This window comes from Pelecanus crispus, chromosome 5 (genome assembly GCF_030463565.1).
Source record: "Pelecanus crispus isolate bPelCri1 chromosome 5, bPelCri1.pri, whole genome shotgun sequence".
Classification (NCBI taxonomy): domain Eukaryota; kingdom Metazoa; phylum Chordata; class Aves; order Pelecaniformes; family Pelecanidae; genus Pelecanus; species Pelecanus crispus.
The window spans coordinates 30591993-30608964 of record NC_134647.1 but is presented as its reverse complement, the minus strand read 5'-3'; the positions used below and the strand labels follow the sequence as shown (position 1 = coordinate 30608964).

Below are 16972 nucleotides of genomic sequence, written 5' to 3'. Positions count from 1 at the left end.
ACATCTTCTGCGTCTGGCCAGTGATCAACTTGCAAAGTCCACTGAGACTTTTAGATGCCCAAAGCTATGATTATGGGTTAAGCCCATTCATCTCGAATCCTGGAGGGTGCTCATTAGCTGCCCTGCAATTAAACCCATTGCAACGTCCGCAGGGCACTGATTTGAAAGGGAAGGGGAGCCAAATGGTGCCTGTTTTTAGGAAGGAGGGGAGGCACGGGAACCTGCTTTGCCACACTCTGGTGTCCCTTTCCATTGCTGCAGATCTGGGGAGCAGCTTGTGGCTCACTGGAGACCAGAAGGCACCTCCACCCACGCAAGCCCAGCATGGAGATGCCACCACTCCACAGCGTGTCCCACCCAGGCAGAGCCAAGCACTGGTGAGGGTGACGGCTGCGAGCTACAGCCATGCTGCTCCCCAGGATGGAGACAGGAAGGGAAACCACCTCCACCCCCTGTGCCCTTGGGATGCTGTTTCTGGGCTGCACCTGCCAGAAGGAAGTGTGAAATACTGCACTACCCTCCAGGTCACTGAAATGCTGCTGTGCAGAGATGGGAGAAGGATGTGGGACCAACAGTAGAGGCCTTTCTCCAGGAAACTGAGGTCTGAGGAGGAGGCAAGAGGTTGGCAGAGTGGGAAGTATCCAGCTGGACAGGGAATGAGGGATGTCTGGGGCCTGCAGAGGTGCTTCATGCTGGGAAAGGAAGTTGTCTCCCTTTTGGCTGCTTGATGTTTGTTGGGATTTTGGTTCTTATCAGATGCGGACACAGATACAGATGCACAGACGTGTTCAGGTACCCGAAAGTGGCAACTCTGAACAGCAGGGCAGCTTTTGAGCTCTCCGGCCGCACCCCTGGCAGCCTCTTCCAGCCATGCCACCTGTCCGTAAACCACCACCACAAGCCCTCCACTCCCCCAGCAACAGTTTTCTGCAGCCACTCCTGGAAAGAGTGCAGCTGCAAATCTAAGCACGCTCCAGCAGGCTTCTCAGTGCTCTTCCTCCCCTTTGCTCTTTGCAAGGCTTTACAACCAGTGGCAACCTCAACCCTACCAACCTGCAGGCACAGCCTCTTCCTCTCCAGGAGGGACACTGACTGAAGGACCAACACCTCTGAACATCCCTGTCACAGGCTGTAAGCACAGGAAAGCTGCATTAACTCTCAATCTGAGGTGGGGGAGAGGAAGAGATGCAGCTGGCAGCCTAACATGCAGATGTGCCGGTAGAAGATACTGGTAGCCTGGACACCTGGACCAACTCACTCCTGCAGGAGAAAGTGCTTTAGCACTTTTGTTGACTACGGAGAAGACCAGGGGGTTTAAAACTGCATCATGAACCACGTACAGAGGATTCTCAGTGTAGCTGTTTCATTGGTACCAAAGGAGGTGTGTCTGGTGAAATGTTTAAGCTATAAATTGATATACTACCCGATGGCTTTATGGCACCTTGCCGCTGCCCAAGCCAGAGCAATGAAACACAAACCCAACATCCCAAAGTCCCCTGCAAATAGGCTTTCCCTGTTGGGTCTCCACTATGCACCCCTTGCCATTGCTCCTGGGGCAGCAGGGCTGGAAATACCACAAGGGAAAGCAACCAGAGCAACCAGAATTGTGATTCTGTGCACACCAGTGGCTTGTAGGGACCCTGCCAATTGCAGGGGGTGATTCTGCACTCCCAGCTTGAAGAGGGTAAAAGAGATTGTTGCCAGAGGTCCTGTGGCAGGCAATGAGAAATTAAAGCTCTTCCCAGAAAACAGTGAAGTCACCTTTCTTCTTTCTCTCGAAGAGCAGAAGGAACAAGGAAATATTTTCTTTCCTTTCACTAGGACTAACCGCTCCCATTGCCCCTTGATGCCAAAAATACAACCCCTTCCCTTTTCCCAGGTGCCAAGACCCATCAGCACTATTGCATAACCAGCCATACCACCTCCCTGCATCTTCCCGACATTTCAGCAAGTCACAGGAATGATGAAGTTTGGGGCTGACCTAAAAAATCCTCTCCCCATCCAGGCTATTCTCTTTACGCATTACGGGACAATTCTGTGCTATGGCTGAAATGCCCGTCCTTACTCCCTGCAGGTCTAGCCTGCACCCTTTGCCTGTATTTTTGTGCAGTCCTCTGTGCCCTTGAGCCCAGCTGTGTAGTGGTGGGAAGGTATTGCTCCTCCTCCACATCTGATTGCATTGCTCTCCATGATGGGTGGTGTGGTTGGGCTGGAGCACGGAAAGTGGCTATCTGCCAAGAGTAAGGTCAGTACACCCTGGGAAACAAGAGAGAGATGGGTAGAAGCTGCCTTCCATTACCTCTAGGTTAGCACAGGTAGATGCTACCTCAGGTGCTGGACCAACAGAATTATACCCAGTGTATTACCACTTTCATTTTTTTGTCTTGACTTTTCTACTTCTGCCAAGTGACAACCCCATTCTGCTTTCTCGACTGACCTCCAAAGCAGAATATCCAAGACAATAAAAATGCAATGTCTGCCTGGAAACCACCCAGGCAAGCGGCCAGATCTGTAGCCCAGCTCTTCACCTCAAGGCTCACAGCCAAAATCCTGCCCTCAGACACAATTTCTCCTGAAGCCAGCCAGAGCAGCAGACCAGCATCTGCTCACTGGATCTGTCCATCAGTTACAGTACAACCTGGGCACAGGCTGGGCTCTTTACTGGTGTAAAGTAGCCGAGCTCCACAGCTGAGAACAACCTTCACCCTGAGAGTGGAAAAGTGGCTGTTCCTACAGGACATGCATTCAGCAGAAAGTTCAAGATAAGACAGACAAGTAGAAAGATTTTAACTGATTCAAATGAGAGCTACTCCGTAGCAAGCAGAGGTGACTATCACAGCAGAGGGGCTCCTGGGCTGCCTGTATACACTGAGCTTTGCAATAAACCAAAGCATGAGCAACCCACAGCTTGCACAGGCCAGGTCTCCTCTCACGCCAGTGTTAGAGGGGAGCTTGGACATCAGAGCACCAAACTTCCTACATATTAAAATGGTAGTTATGCTAAACAAGGCCAGAAGTATAGCACCAAAAAGTTTTTCAGCCACAGAAACTACAGAATTTGAAGACAAAAATGTATGTTTAAGTAGCTCGTACCATAAACCTTCACTGCTTTTGCTTTTGTCCTCTATTTCCTTGCCTAGGTCAGAAAAAGCCTCTGCATTTGCATATGGCCTTGTTCTGACAAGCTCTTAAGGATAAAGGCTTATTGAAAGCTTTTTCCAAAACAGGTATTTCTTGCATAACCCTCTCGGTACGGGAGCTGTGTTGTGATAGCCAGGTGCTGCTTCTTTCCAGATCTGACCACCTTAGTCCAGCTCTCTCCTCTCCTGTCTTTTAAGTTTTCTCTTCCCAAGGTGCCCAGGAAAGGTGTCGCTTTGCCAGATTGAGGCATGCTTGGAATTGGTAACGACGGTCTGTAAGACCTCTCCAGCAGTGCTCGCTGTGCTAACCTTCCCTCTCATCTTCCCACTAACACATACATTTACACATTTATGTGTATATTTATGAGAAAGAGCAGTTTATTATTCACATCCAGCTTCACACCTAGCTTTTCAGCTAAGCTAAAGGTGCCAGAGATGGTCCTGTTTGAGACAACCTACAGCTCCCTAGGTAAGGCTGGGAAACAGGCATCGTTTTCACAAGCAGCTCACGGGAGACAGCCATCTTCAAGTGAGCTGCCCCCGGACCGTGCAGACCCGCAGCCTCAGGGTCAAAGCCTGACCAACAGCTCCCACGAGCCATCCTGCAAGTACCCGAACAAAAAGTGGTTTTGCAGAGGTGAGACCATTTATTTGGGAAAACTGCCTATGTCCAGTCTCTCCCAATTACTGCAGTTCCTTCAGCAACAGCTTCATTTCCCCCTTTCCCTCTAGATTTTGACTCCTCAACCTAGAGTGCAGTACTTAACTCTGCTTTATTCTAAAGTTACAGCAACGCTGTTTGCCAGCACCTACAAGAATTTGGGGTTGGTGCAGCCATTATCTGGGCTCTCTTTAGAGGTTTATTCTGAGAAGCTTTCTTCAAACATGGCTTTAAAAATTGTTAACATGAACCAAGTCTTGGAAAAGGCAATTTGTCTTCATCACCAAGAAAGAAAACATACCATGAACTAATTAGCACTGATGAGTTTTGCTGCCTCATACTTTCACATCAATCTGAGTGGGACACCTGGGATGAGACCTATGTGTACTAGTGGCATTGCACCAATTTATACCAGCTGAGGACCAGCTCGGGCACTCTCATCTGGTTGCAAGAGGACAATAGTGAGTAGGACACCTGAGTCACTTAAGGGAAGAAAAACACGATGCAACTGCTCTAAAACCAGACGGTTTAACAACCCCTGGCAGCATCTGCTTGCCCTAATACCCACATCAACTCACACAGCTGACAGCCCACCATAAAAGGGCACCAGAGGGACGTTCATCCAGCAGCCTGGTCGCTAGATATGGCCTTGGCAATGCAGCTGATGGGCCTACAGGACCCTCTGAACTTGAGAGCAATAAAGAGGATGTATTTCTCCTATTACTGGACACTCCCCCCCCATCATCCTTAAATGAGCACACTCAGTTCTGCAATCCTTCCAAAAGCAGAAATGCAACTGTGCCCAGTGCCAGAGCAATTTTGGGGAAGCTCTGCACCACGCTAACCATTTAAGGTCAAACAGCTCATTAGCCAACCCAAACTAGCGCTCAAAGAGGGCTCAGCTCAGAGCTAAGCCTGGTTAAATGCCATGATAGATGCCTTAATAAGCACACAAGCATTTCTGGAGATAGCTTGGCTGGGCTGACACTCAGCACTGCCTGTGCCTCAGAAGCCGGGTTGCTGTGGTCTCCATGCACAGGCACTGAGCACATGCTCCTTACGCTGCCTGCTCCTGCTCAGGGTATATTCCCACTCTATCTCCTTCCAACACCCTCATCAGCTGCGCATCTTTTCCCAGCCATCTGTGACTGGGGGGGGGAGGGAAGTGTTTTTCTCGGTCTGGCCACCCTCAGCCTCTGGGGACTCGGGCAGCGGTGGCTGGAGAGCTGGAGAGCAGCAGACGGCGGCAGGCAGCTCGGGCAGGCCAGGGCAGGGCCGGGCCAGGCTGCTCGGGGGCACCAAGCGCGCAGCCCCTGCCCCGTCCTTCCCCTCCCGTGCCTCGGCGGGGCAGCCCCGCGGCCGGCGGCGGGGCGGGGCGGGGCGGGGCGGGGCGGGCAGCGGCAGCCGCTGAGGAGCGGCGGTTTTCCGCCGAAACCGGTAACTGCGGCTGAGACGGAGCACGAGGGCTCCGCGCGGCCCCTCAGCGCGCCGCGCTCTGCCGCCGCCGCGCGCCCCACCGCCCCCTTATATAGCGCCCTAAAAATAGCTCTCCGCGCACCGCCTCGCGGGCCGCGGGGAGGAGGCGGGAGCCGCGCTGCCGGCCAATCGGCGCCGCCGTCGGCGGCCCGGCCCCGCCCCCCGCGCCCTGCGCGGCGTCGCCATTGGGCGACAGTAACTCCTGGCGCGCCTCGGGCCCGCCCCTCCCGCCCCGCCGTTTACCCTACATGGTCACGCGCTGCCTGAGTGGGCCGCGCGGCTGCGCGCGGGGGAGAGGGGGGGGGGTCTGGGGAGGGCGGGGCGGCCGTGAGGCGGCCGTGAGGTGGCGGCGGACGCGGGGGGGGGCCGGGCCGGGTTTGCCGAGGGAGGGTGAGAGGAAAACGGGGGTGTGTGTGGTGGGGGGGGATGTGGTCTCCCGAAAATAAAGAGGGGAGGGGGCGGGGAGGACGGGCGCGAGCGCGCATGGCCGCGGCGCGGGGCTGCGCGGCGGCGGGGACGGGGACGGGGACGGGGACGGGGACGGGGACGGGGACGGGGACGTGCCCCGGTGCGGCGGCGGCGGCGGCGGGGTGCTCGGTGCGCGCCGGCGCCTCTCGTCCTCCTCGGCCCGGCCCCCGGCCCTCGCCGTCCCTCAGCGCTGATTCTCTCTCTCTCTCTCTCTTTTTTTTTTTTTTTTTTAAAGTGTGACTGAAACAAAACAAAGCCAAAGGGACGCTGGATCTATCATTGGTTCATTTTCCTCCTTCTTTTTTTTTTTTTTTTATGATCAAAAACAACCCCCCACCCGAGCAAACAAACACACACAAAAGCAGAAAGAAAGGGTCTTGCTCAGCAGCAGCATGGATGTCTTGGCTAGTTATAGTATATTCCAGGAACTCCAGCTTGTCCACGACACCGGCTACTTCTCAGCTTTGCCATCCTTGGAGGAAAACTGGCAGCAGGTGAATCATTTAAATTACTCCTGTAAATCTCTTAAGCGCAGACAGTCGATGCATTGGGGCTGCATTTCTGACTTTATTTTATTTTTGTTCTTTAATTCAGGGTTGGTTTTTTTTGGTGGTTCCTTTTTTTCCGTGTGGGTAGACCTTTAAATCTCTGTATTTTTTGCCATGACAAACTGAGCAGTCCATTCAAATCTGTCTGCCTTCAGTCCTTTCCGAGCACGCCCGGCAGCACCTGAGATCCGGTGGCATTCTTTAGGGTTTTGCTTTTATGATGACTACTATTTTTATTTTATTTTTGAGCTTAGATTTTTTTTGTTGTTGTTGTTCTTTTAAACAAGGCTGATCACTTCCAGCCAGTGCTGACAACTGGCAGCTGGTGGAAACGAAATAGATCATTCTTATTTTCAGGTAATTAGTATATGTCAATAAAAATCGTAGCTTAAATCAGAGATGGGGGGTGAGCAGGTGTGTGGAAGCACTATTAAAAGCTTTTAGGCTAAATTCTGTAACTAGGGAGGTAACTTATTTTTCATTCTTTTTTTTTCTTTTTTTTAGAAGGTGTGGAGAAACACACACTTCTTGCTGTATCTTAAAACAATGACGCCCTAGGCTGGTTCCAGTAAACCAGTGTGTTTTGAGGCACTGTAGGGTTAATATGCAGACAGAATTAGGATACTTTAAAGATAGAAATCAAGTATTATGAATGCATTAAAATGATGATGGGTGGCATGAATAAATAAGACCAAGGAGAAGAGTAGGTTACAGAGAAAAGAGTTGTGTAAAATGAACTATGAGCCCAAATACATAGATCCATAAACAGTTGTCAGCTGGGATGCCGAGGGAAAAGGAAAGACAGGATTCCTCATTACGGCAGGACATGGTGAGACAATCCTGTTTCCTGATGTGGTTTTCTGGCAGAGGTGATACGCCAGGCGAAATTCTGGAAACTAGTGTCTCTTTAAAAGAAAAAAAAATCTGCTGGTGGGTAGGAATAGTGGAGTGTGGCTGGGATGACATGTGGTGCTAATGCAGCGCACGGACCCGTGGCACTATCGGTGTAAGAACAACGAGCCACTGGATTTCATCTTGCCAGCATTCACCTTAGTCTTGGCTCGTGTAGGGGTAGCATGTGTTAGGTCTCCAGTAAGTGATAGTTAGGGACATCCATTTAATTATTCCTTAGAAGTGTGTGTGGGGAGAAATGTGGACAGTAGTGCTTCAGGGGAGCACTCGGGCTGTAGCATTGTCATCCAGCTGGACCAGGGCTGGATCTTTAAAGGTTTACCCTAGTAAAATTGTTTTGGCTCCAGCTTTGTGTGCGTATGTGCACACATGAGAGGTTTATTGACAGCTACAGTGCGAACGCATTCAGGATTTAATTTGCAAAATGACCGATCCAACTTCGCTTTATCCTTCGAGGGGGAGGGGATGCTTTTTGTTATTAATATTCAGCTCGCACATCCATGATGGTCACATCTGCGTTCCTTTTATATTTTTAACATGCTAATTAAACTGAAGAGGTTAATATAATTTCCTTTAAAAAATTAATTTCATAGCATCGTTGTTGTTGCATCAGTTGCATATTCAGTTGCATATTAGTAACAGCCCAGACAGTCCAAAGCGAGATAATCTGTTGACATAGCCAGCATGCTTTAGGCAGTACTGTGTGTGATACTCTGTCTCCTGCTGCCTTCTTTTATGCGTGGAAGAGCAGCAGTTTGCTTTATACAGTACAATGTACCTACCCAAGCCCACTGTTACTATTGTGAAATTTAAACTCATGCTCTCCTGGTTAAACCCCACTGATTCTCCACGTATGCTTGAAAAGAAAAGTTGAAAATAATTTATTACATTTTCCCTTATTTACCCTCAAATCCTCCAACCAGTGCCTGATGTTTCATAATACATCCTGTATTTACAGTTTGTTTTTATTCCCCTGTTGCTGCCTGGACTCTCCTTGCAAACAACGGGGAGCAGAACTGATGTGTCAGCGGTGGGAGCAGCTGAAGCTGGCTGTACAGAGCATGCTGTCACGCAGGCTTGGCAGACCCACTGACACAGAGACCCCAATTTCATTCCTCTGAATCACTCGCAAATGTAGCCAGGGCTTGGGGATTTATTTATTTTAGGCAAACCATAGCAATTTTGGGACGAGGGATGTGTGTGCACATGTGTGTCTGTTTCTAAAGGTACCCCTTAAAACTGTCAGGCTGCAGTTGAGACCCCAGGGAAGAGAGCTGACAGGGCAGTGACTGATCCCTGCAGGAAGCTTCAGGATTGGGAAGCAGCAGCTTTAATTCTGAGTGAAAACACTTGAATGGGTCTTGCCTCTGCTCCCATGAAGAGCTCCGGTGCCATACCCGAGCTCCACAGAGGCTCCAGAGCAGTGCTGCTCCCAGCAGCAAAGCAGTGCCCCAGGAGATTACTCCAGTCTCTTAAAAGGGAGGGGGGAGTAGTTGTGTGGGCCAAGAGTAGGCTTCCTTATCGCTTTGTGAGCTCCAGTTGTTTTGTGACTAGCAGCTACTAGTGCTTGATGTGGAGAGGTTAGTCTGTGCCAGTTCCTGCTCCTAGAAGTGTCTGCTGTGATACCGTAAAAGATGCACTTGCCCTACTGAAAATCAGAGCAAGCCTTGGGGTGAAAGTGTTGACACAGTCCTGTTTTCCTTTTCTCCTGAGTCTGGACCATGCTTTTGTAGCGACTGGCTGAAGACTACACAGCTGGGGCAGTTGCTCATATTTCTGATTGTGAAACACCCATCACTCATGGAGAGCACTGACAGCACAGGCAGGTTGCTAAATGCTTGCACGTGGTCAGCTGATCTCTCCCTTTTTTCCTTCCCGCTGCAAGAGAAATCTGAGCAAGTTTGGTATCTGTGCTTTTGACAATTAGCATTGGAGTTGAATGAGAGCAATGCAGCAATATGTACAAAACAAATAGATTTTGTGTAGGAAGAGGTTGTCATCTCTTGTGCAGATTTCTTTTTTAGGAGGAAAAAATACAAACAAAAAACCCCTCACTCCACCCTGAACATAGTTTACATTGTAAAAGTGGAAATACCTGAAGCGGAAGCTGGAACTGAATCCATGATGTGTTTCATGTTATTTTAAAACACATGTTGGGAAGGGAGGGCTTGGTTTTTAAGGCAGCAAAAGCTCAGCTTCACTATGTCAGCTTTGGGTGTACTCCTTCAGGCAAAACACTTTTAAGGTCAGGAGGGTTTTTTCTTGGAGTGGGGAGGTCAGGATCTAATGAGTAATTCATAGCACAACTTCATCAGGAGAGAGAGAACTTTGTTCAGTCTTTGTTTAGCTTTTCCAGCAGTTTTGAGCTGCCACAGCACTGAGAGAGATTAAAGGAAGAGGTGGGCTCTGCATGGGAAAATGAGGTGTTCGCTGTATGTCAGCTGGCTGGTATCTCAGCATCTGTGTGTTTCTGCCTGGCGCTTCATCCTGGCTCTGATTGAACCGTCCTAGTTGTTCTCTGTCCCTGCGAGCTGACTCTGCAGTTCAGGACCAGGGCGGGGGGAAGTTTCAGCACCTGCGTGGCTGCTGCGGTGCAGCAGGAGGACCTGGCCACATAAGCTGTTGCTCAGGGGTGGCTGTCTGATGTGGCATCCCTGAGATTGGAACCAGACTGCTGGGAGAGACAGCACGAGGGCGAAGAGCGCCTTGTTACTCTGCAGAGGAAGGAAGTGGGTAGGAGGCTGTTGTTGAGGGAGGCGACTGTGAGGAGTGTAGCCTGTGCAGCTGCACGTGGTCCCACTCTCAGTGTGCCAGGCTGCAAAGAGGGGGAGAGCAGGGCTGAGAATTGGGAAGGGATGGACATGGGGCTTCAGTCTGTTCTTCCTGCTGGGCCTTCACAATGTCATTTGGGGGGTCATTTCTGTTCTGCATGGGCCATAGGGCAGCCTCTAGCATGGCAATTCCCGTAATGTCAGAGCACAGGAGCGCAAAGAGCAGGTAGATGCGCAGGGTCACCGTGTGTGTAGCTAATGCAGGTGTATAAAATCAGCAGGACTTAGGTGACAAACCGTGGCTTATTCTAAAAGAGCCAGCCTTTCCCACGTGTGTCATCGGGCAGAACAGGTCTAATTGGCTGACAGACGTGGAAATAGCATTGTATCGTTTGCCTGATAAGCATTGCCCGATAACACTTCCTCTTGCTTTGGCTGACCCGGTTGCTCTCAGCTGCAGCAAACAATGATCTTTCCAAGGGAGATGCACATTTCCTGTAAAGCATAGGATCAAGGAAGCCTTTGTTTCACTCTTGATTCTGTCGTAGAGCCTTCTTTGCATATTTTTAATCAAGTCTTCAAGTCTCAGTTTCCCCCTTTCTGAAGTGACTGACAACAGCGATGCTAAGGCATGGTTTTTGCAGGGCTGGGAGGCTGAGTTTTGACCTGTTCTGGCAAAGTGCTTTGAGATCCCTGTGCTGTGTGACAGCAGAGTATCCCGAGGTGACTTATCTAGCAGAACACTTACATCTTAATGCTGAATTCTGTTTGGCAGACAGGGTCATTTTCAGGCCTATAGGAAAAATTTCCACTGCTACTGGAAAGGAACAAATCACACTGGAGAACATTCCTGCCTCCCCATCATCTCCATTGTTCTAGTTTAATGGCATAGTTGGCCACTGCATAAACTAAACCATCTCTTTTAATACTGCTATTTCATCTTGGTTCCAGTCACAGTGTAACACATTTCTTAAGTGCTTATAGTACATCAAGCCTCTTGAGAATAACTTGCAGAAATGGTTGACTTCCAAGAACACCCACATGTGTAATGCAGTGTATTTCAGACTCTGAGCGCCAGTCCCTTTATACCTACAGGCTCTCTGCTTGTTCCATGTGCTGAAAGCATGCTCCTATCACCTTACAGAGATGGAGAAAGAGACGAAAGACAAACTTGAAACTGTTGTCTCTATTGTTTCATGATTCCGTAATTACAGAATCTGTTGTTGTAAGTGATTATTTCTTGGCAGTATGAAAGTGTAGAGCCCCGCAATCCACATCACAGGTCTTAAATAGCTGATTATGTGTTTGACTTGTGTCAAGTGGTTTTGAAATGGGGTAAATACCTTTAAGCAATGCACAGTCATGATGTGGGTACTCAACTAGAAAATATTTTCTCTTATTTGTTTGGGATGCTTTAACCTCCCCTCCCCCAAGCCCGCACATTTCTGTATGTCCTATTGAATAGGCAATGCACAGATTAGAGTAGGCTACATAAAAATAATGATATATAGCTAGTCTGCAATGTGATACTTCCATGTGGAAATGGTAGAAGGTCTTCAGTTCTATGCAGTAATTTCACACTTAAGCTCTCCAGGGTGGAGGCAAATGGTATCTTCTGGATATTGTGATATTTTTTGAGGCCTTGTCAAATGACTCTCCACTGAGAAACATCCAGTGTGTTGCTTCTCCATTCTGCATTGGGAAATGTGTTACAGGGAAGTGAGAAGGAAACTGGTTCTGTTTGACTCTGTAGCTGCATATGAACAACTTGGATTGCAATTGTCCTTATAAAACAAAGGGATTTTGCTCACTGGCTGAGCAGCATTGGTGTTCAGTACATTAAGCAATGGTGTAATAGTACACCTCATCTCCTATAAAATTTGTCACATTCTGCAGAGGGGAAGAAAAATTGTAGGCTTTTGATCACCACGCTCAAAACCCCATGAAAAGTTATTCACAGGTATTGTAACTGGTGAATTCTGGAGAGTTAATAAAGGTGTTTTCAAGAATGGTGCTGAGTCCCTCTTACTTCCCTTTTTGTTTCCCCGGACTCTCAAATGCCTCCTGTCCATTCCCTTACATATTCAGCTGCAATGCCCCCACCACTTCCAAACTCCCAGCAACACTCAGGAGCTGGGAGTGCCATTTTTGTGTCTTTCAGGCTCAAGTTGCAGGAGTCATCCACCTGAATTGCTGCATTTCTTCTCCCCACAGGTACTCTTTGTACTGTGGGTGCTTCTGCCTTGGTCTGGATTGAATCTGGATTCACTTGAACTGCAGGATTCATCTGATTCTGTAGCAAACAAACAAAAAAAAAACTGCCAGGGAAAGACCCTTCCCTCCTCCCAAATTTTCCTGGGTAGAGAACAGGTTTAGAGTACAGATGTTACACAGGTATATTCCCCAACTTGATGCTGTTGTATTTGAGACCATCCCAGTTTTCTTCCATTGGCTTCAGCCTTGATAGGCACTACTTGTGTTTTGAGTGTCTGAGTTTGGTACTCTCTTGGCTGTGTCTCCTTCCCAGCATTACCACTTTGAGTTAAAAAATCATGTGCCTGGTTCCCAAGATGCTGAGATTGTCTTTAAAGTCACAGACTTTTTATTTTTTAATTTGATGTTCTTTTTACTTTCCTTGCTTCTGAGCCACTGAAGATTTGTTTTATTGTCTTTTATTCTCAAAAATAAAAAAGCTGGGATTTCCAACAGTTACTTGATTCCAGCAGCATTAAGAAAATGCCACTATTTTGGCATTCTGAGAGCTGGCAGTACAGAGATAGGTGCGTATGTCAGAAAAAGCTTGTGTTTCTCTGTGTTCACCAGGCTGTATTTGCCATCCCTGCTCTGGCAGCAGCTGGTGAGGAAGGCTGCCTGGCTGTTCAGGTTGTTAGGCTGCCTGTGAGAGCAGGGTTTGTGTCTTGTTACCCTTCTTAGAAGAAATAATTTCAGCCTTTATGCTCAAAGATAGTTGGACATCTTGGATTTCATCAGGACACCAAACCTTTGCTTCTCAGTTCTTTAGTTACAAGATTAATTGGCAGCTCTTCCATTCTCATAGGGCTGTGGTGAGGTTTGCAATGCTTGGGTACAGCGGCTTGAGCAGGAGAGGGTCACACTAGGCTATGGGGCGATGGACAGCCAGCCCCTCTGAAGCTGCTGGCCCAAATCCTGCCATGCCAGCTGGCAGGTGCTGAAAGCGCAGGACAGCTCCTGCACAGGGAGCCCTCCGTGGGGTGCGGTGTTGCCTCTCCGAAAAAGTGAAAATAAGGATCCAAAAGGTAAGCTTAAATCCCCCTTCCCAGAGGTCTGTGTTGTCTTTGAGACAACCTGTGCGTAGCACTAATTTGACCCCTTCTCTAGGTTTTTAAAAGGTGTTGGAGTTGGGTGTAGGAAGCTTGGGCAGGAGAGCATGGATTTCTGTTGTTTAAAGGGTTTAATGTATCAGCTCTGATACATTAAGCTGCTCTGATGCTCTTAATCCTTTTTACAGCAGGTACCCGTCCTCTCCCTGTTCTTACACGTGAAGGATCCTTTCCAATTCAGAGCATCTCTGCTCAGTGCAACTGTGTCTTCATTACATGTGTTACTGTTTGGAGAACTATTAAGATGCATGTGGTATACTTTACAATGTACACTATGGAGTCTGAGTCATTTACGTGCAGACTGCGTATTAATGCTTGCTGAAGGTCTGGCAGGCATCCTCATTTAAGTGTCATCATGGGTTTGAACATTGTGCTTATAGACCATGTCTCACATGTCCTAATCCTCTTGGTTATTTCCCAGCATTGTGGACCTGAGTGCAAAGCTGGGGTTTAAATCATATGTGGGGGTCAACAGCTCCTACTCTTCAAGGGGTAGAGAACTAGGCAGTGACACAGGCAAGCTTGGGAGACAGTGTGATTGATGGGGAGGGATGCAAAAGAGAAGGATGATGGCTTGTGAGAGGCACTTCTGAGACATTCCAATTAGTCTCCTGATTTACAAATCCTGCCCTTAAACCTGCAGCCTCCCAAGGTCAGTTTTAAAGGGACACTGTCAGAGGGTTGACGTTTGACCGTGACAGACTTTTGTAAACCAACATGTTCTGACAGAAACTGCAATTAATGGAAGTATCTCCATCTATGTAATTAAAAAAGCCCTGGAAGCAGGGTTTGTGTTTTTTGGATGGGATTGTCTTGCCCACCTGCTGCTTTTGCAGCTCTTGTGCTGCAGCATTCTTCCCGTGCAACTGAAGTGACTGGAAATCAAAGTGCAAATGAGTGTTTGTTTGGATTGTGTGGTGAGGAAAAATACATGCGGCATGACAAGTAAATTAGATTTAAAAAATGCTTTCACTACTAATAGGCTACTATGCTGTTAGGCATTTGGTTTTAATCCTGACTCTCAAGTGGGCAAAGTTCATTTTCAATCATAAGGAAAGTTCTTGGGTTTGTAAACATCTGCAATTTCTGCTGACTTGTCTTCACTCCAGCCCAGGAGGGGAATCAGCATTGCGCTGAATTGCTTTGTGCTGGTGGGGGTGAAGTAGGGGACTGCCTTTAATCCGCCTGCCTTTATTCTCCACCAGGGCTGGATGGAAAACAAAGGTTCCAGCAAGCAAAGGCCATGGTGAAAAATGTTCAGTGGGTGGAAGAGTAGAAGGGGTGAGAGGTGCTCCTGTCTGCTTGCTTTTTACACCCAAAATGGACGCTGGCCACACCACAGCACTTAGGCGTGATGGTAGAGACCCAGATATGCATCACTGCTTTGCTTGATTCAGGTCTGCCCTTCCAGATTACATCTTGGATATGTGACATTTCAGTGGATGACGTGGTGGCTCCAAAACCAATATATTCCAATAGAACACTTCAGATTGGACAAAAGTGTAATTTTTATGGAGAATGTTTGGTAGCAATGTTTCAGCCAGTTCTGCTTTCTAGAAGTTTTCCTGAGGGCCTGGCCCTGCTTTCAGTGTGACAGACTTGGTTTGGCTAACATCTTCAGCTTTGTTACCAATTTAAGCCTTCCGTTTCAGGGCTTGTGCCCCTAAAATGCAATTAATTTTTCCAAGCTATTAGCAATTTAGCTAGTAAAAGATATCCAGGCTCTCTGCATCCTGTGACTCTCTTGCATCTTTTGAGAACTGCAGCCACAACCCTACGTGATGCTGTAAGCAATGTCTGGTTACTTCTGGTCTCTAACTTGGGGGCCTGCTCTGGGTGAGGGTCTGGCAAGGCGTGTTGATGCACGAGATGCACAAGAGTGGTGCAGTCACACGTTTTCCTTGGCTCCTTGCAACTGCTGGTCACTCTACTCTCTGCTCAGCTGCTGTCAGTGAGGTGCTGTGCTGGTTTGTTGGCGAGGAATCAGTGCACTCACCCTCCCTTAGCACCTCTGGCTTGCCGCTGGGTCTGAGGTGCCCCACATCCCAGGGTGCAGGGTGAGTTGAGCTGCTCAGGGGCTTTGTTGTTTTCCGGTGGCTGCAAAGCAGTTCGAAGGGTGCCAGCCCTGCAGAGGTTGCTGCCTGCTTCAAGCTGGTGAAAAGTACAAAATAATCCTGGTTTGGGGTTTGTTTTTTTCTTTTCTTTCTTTTGGCCTCCCCTATCAGCCTAGAAAATTTATGCTGCTCCGAAGAAAACATTCTACTTATCTGCAAGCTACTACAGCTGCTGTGTGAGTAATAAACTATGGAAAGGAGGAAGGGAGAAGGGAGAAGAAAGATGGGAGCTGGTGTTTCATATGGAAAGCGTCAGCCCAGAAGTGGCTTTGTTTCCAACACGTGGACAGTAGAGAGGCTGCATTTGCTGCTCAATGGAAAATCTGTGCTGGTGAAAAGAAACCTCCCTCTTTAGTGAGTAGATCAGATAGGGAGGGCCTTTGGTGTCTCTTGCTTTTATTTTTAAATTTGTCCACGATTTAAAATAATAAGGGAGAAGCAAAGGATACTGGACTGACTTGATTTGAGAATACAGCCAGTTTGGGCAAAATAGCTTTTTTCTGTCTCCATCTGATGCTGCTGTCCCAGTTCACTCTGGTGGCACAGCCCTCCCCCAGCTGTTCATCTCCTGTGCCAGCACCGCGGAGTGCTTGTGAACATCTGAAGGTTGCTGTACGTCAGGTTCTTAGCAAGGTGCATGTTCCTTCTCTTTGTTCTTGGTTTCTGATCTTCTGGGATAGTGTAAAGTCATGTTTGTAGGCTTTCCTGCACAATCGATGAAACCAGGAGCTTGGTTTTGGTGCTGAGAAAGGTGGTTGTGGTGTAGCCAGAAGCCTCTGAGAGCTGGTGCTTTGAGAAACATGGGGGTTACAGTCAAATAGTGAGAGTAAGGGATGTTTCTGTCTGATCGACCAGGGGCAGGAATCACTTACAGTTTTGGAGGTCTCCAGTATCTTGGAAGAAGAGGCAGACTGCTGTAAGTGCTGACGTGACCCAGCTTGTAAGGTGTTTCTCTTGCAGGTTTGAGAATTTCAGGGTAAGTGGGTGTCACCTGGGGTAGTTTCCTACTGTCTACTGCAGGAAAACAGCATAGACTTCTCTTATCAGCACATCCCTTAGCTCTCCTGTGTTTTTAAAGTGAAAAGAAAGATTATTGTAGACGACATTTGAAAAGGGAAGGGCCTGGTCTAATCTGTGAGGTTTTTTCTAGAGGGAATGAGTCTTTTGGTGTTATGTTGTACAGTTAAGGTCAGGAGGAGCGTTACTGTTTCTTCCATTGATTACAAGACGAAACCTTCCAGACACAGACTGAAATCTCTCTCTCCAGTGTTTCCCTGGATGAAGATGTTTTCCTGAATCAGTGCCTCAGGAGCTGGGGTGATTTGGGGGTTAAAGAAGGTAATGCCGAGGCCTTGCTCTGCTCAGTTCACATGCCTCTGGGACAGCCTGGTCCCATGGCACCACACTGTACTTTTAACTTTTTAACTTTTGTTAACGGCAAAGGTCATGCTCTCTCTTCAGGCACCCCTGATTTTCTGCTCACTCAAGACAGTTTTGTGTTTTCCGGGAAGGACTCCTTT

The 16972-nt window shown here is 48.3% G+C and overlaps 1 protein-coding gene across 1 annotated transcript in view; it reads left to right on the top strand.

The window, feature by feature from the left end:
* Positions 1-6137: 6137 nt before the first annotated feature.
* The window catches only part of KLF7 (KLF transcription factor 7), a 57493-nt gene continuing 46658 nt past the window's right edge, over positions 6138-16972 (top strand). The window contains exon 1 of the mRNA XM_075711244.1: positions 6138-6239. Coding sequence (XP_075567359.1) covers positions 6138-6239 — 102 coding nt within the window. The remainder of the gene's footprint in view (positions 6240-16972) is intronic.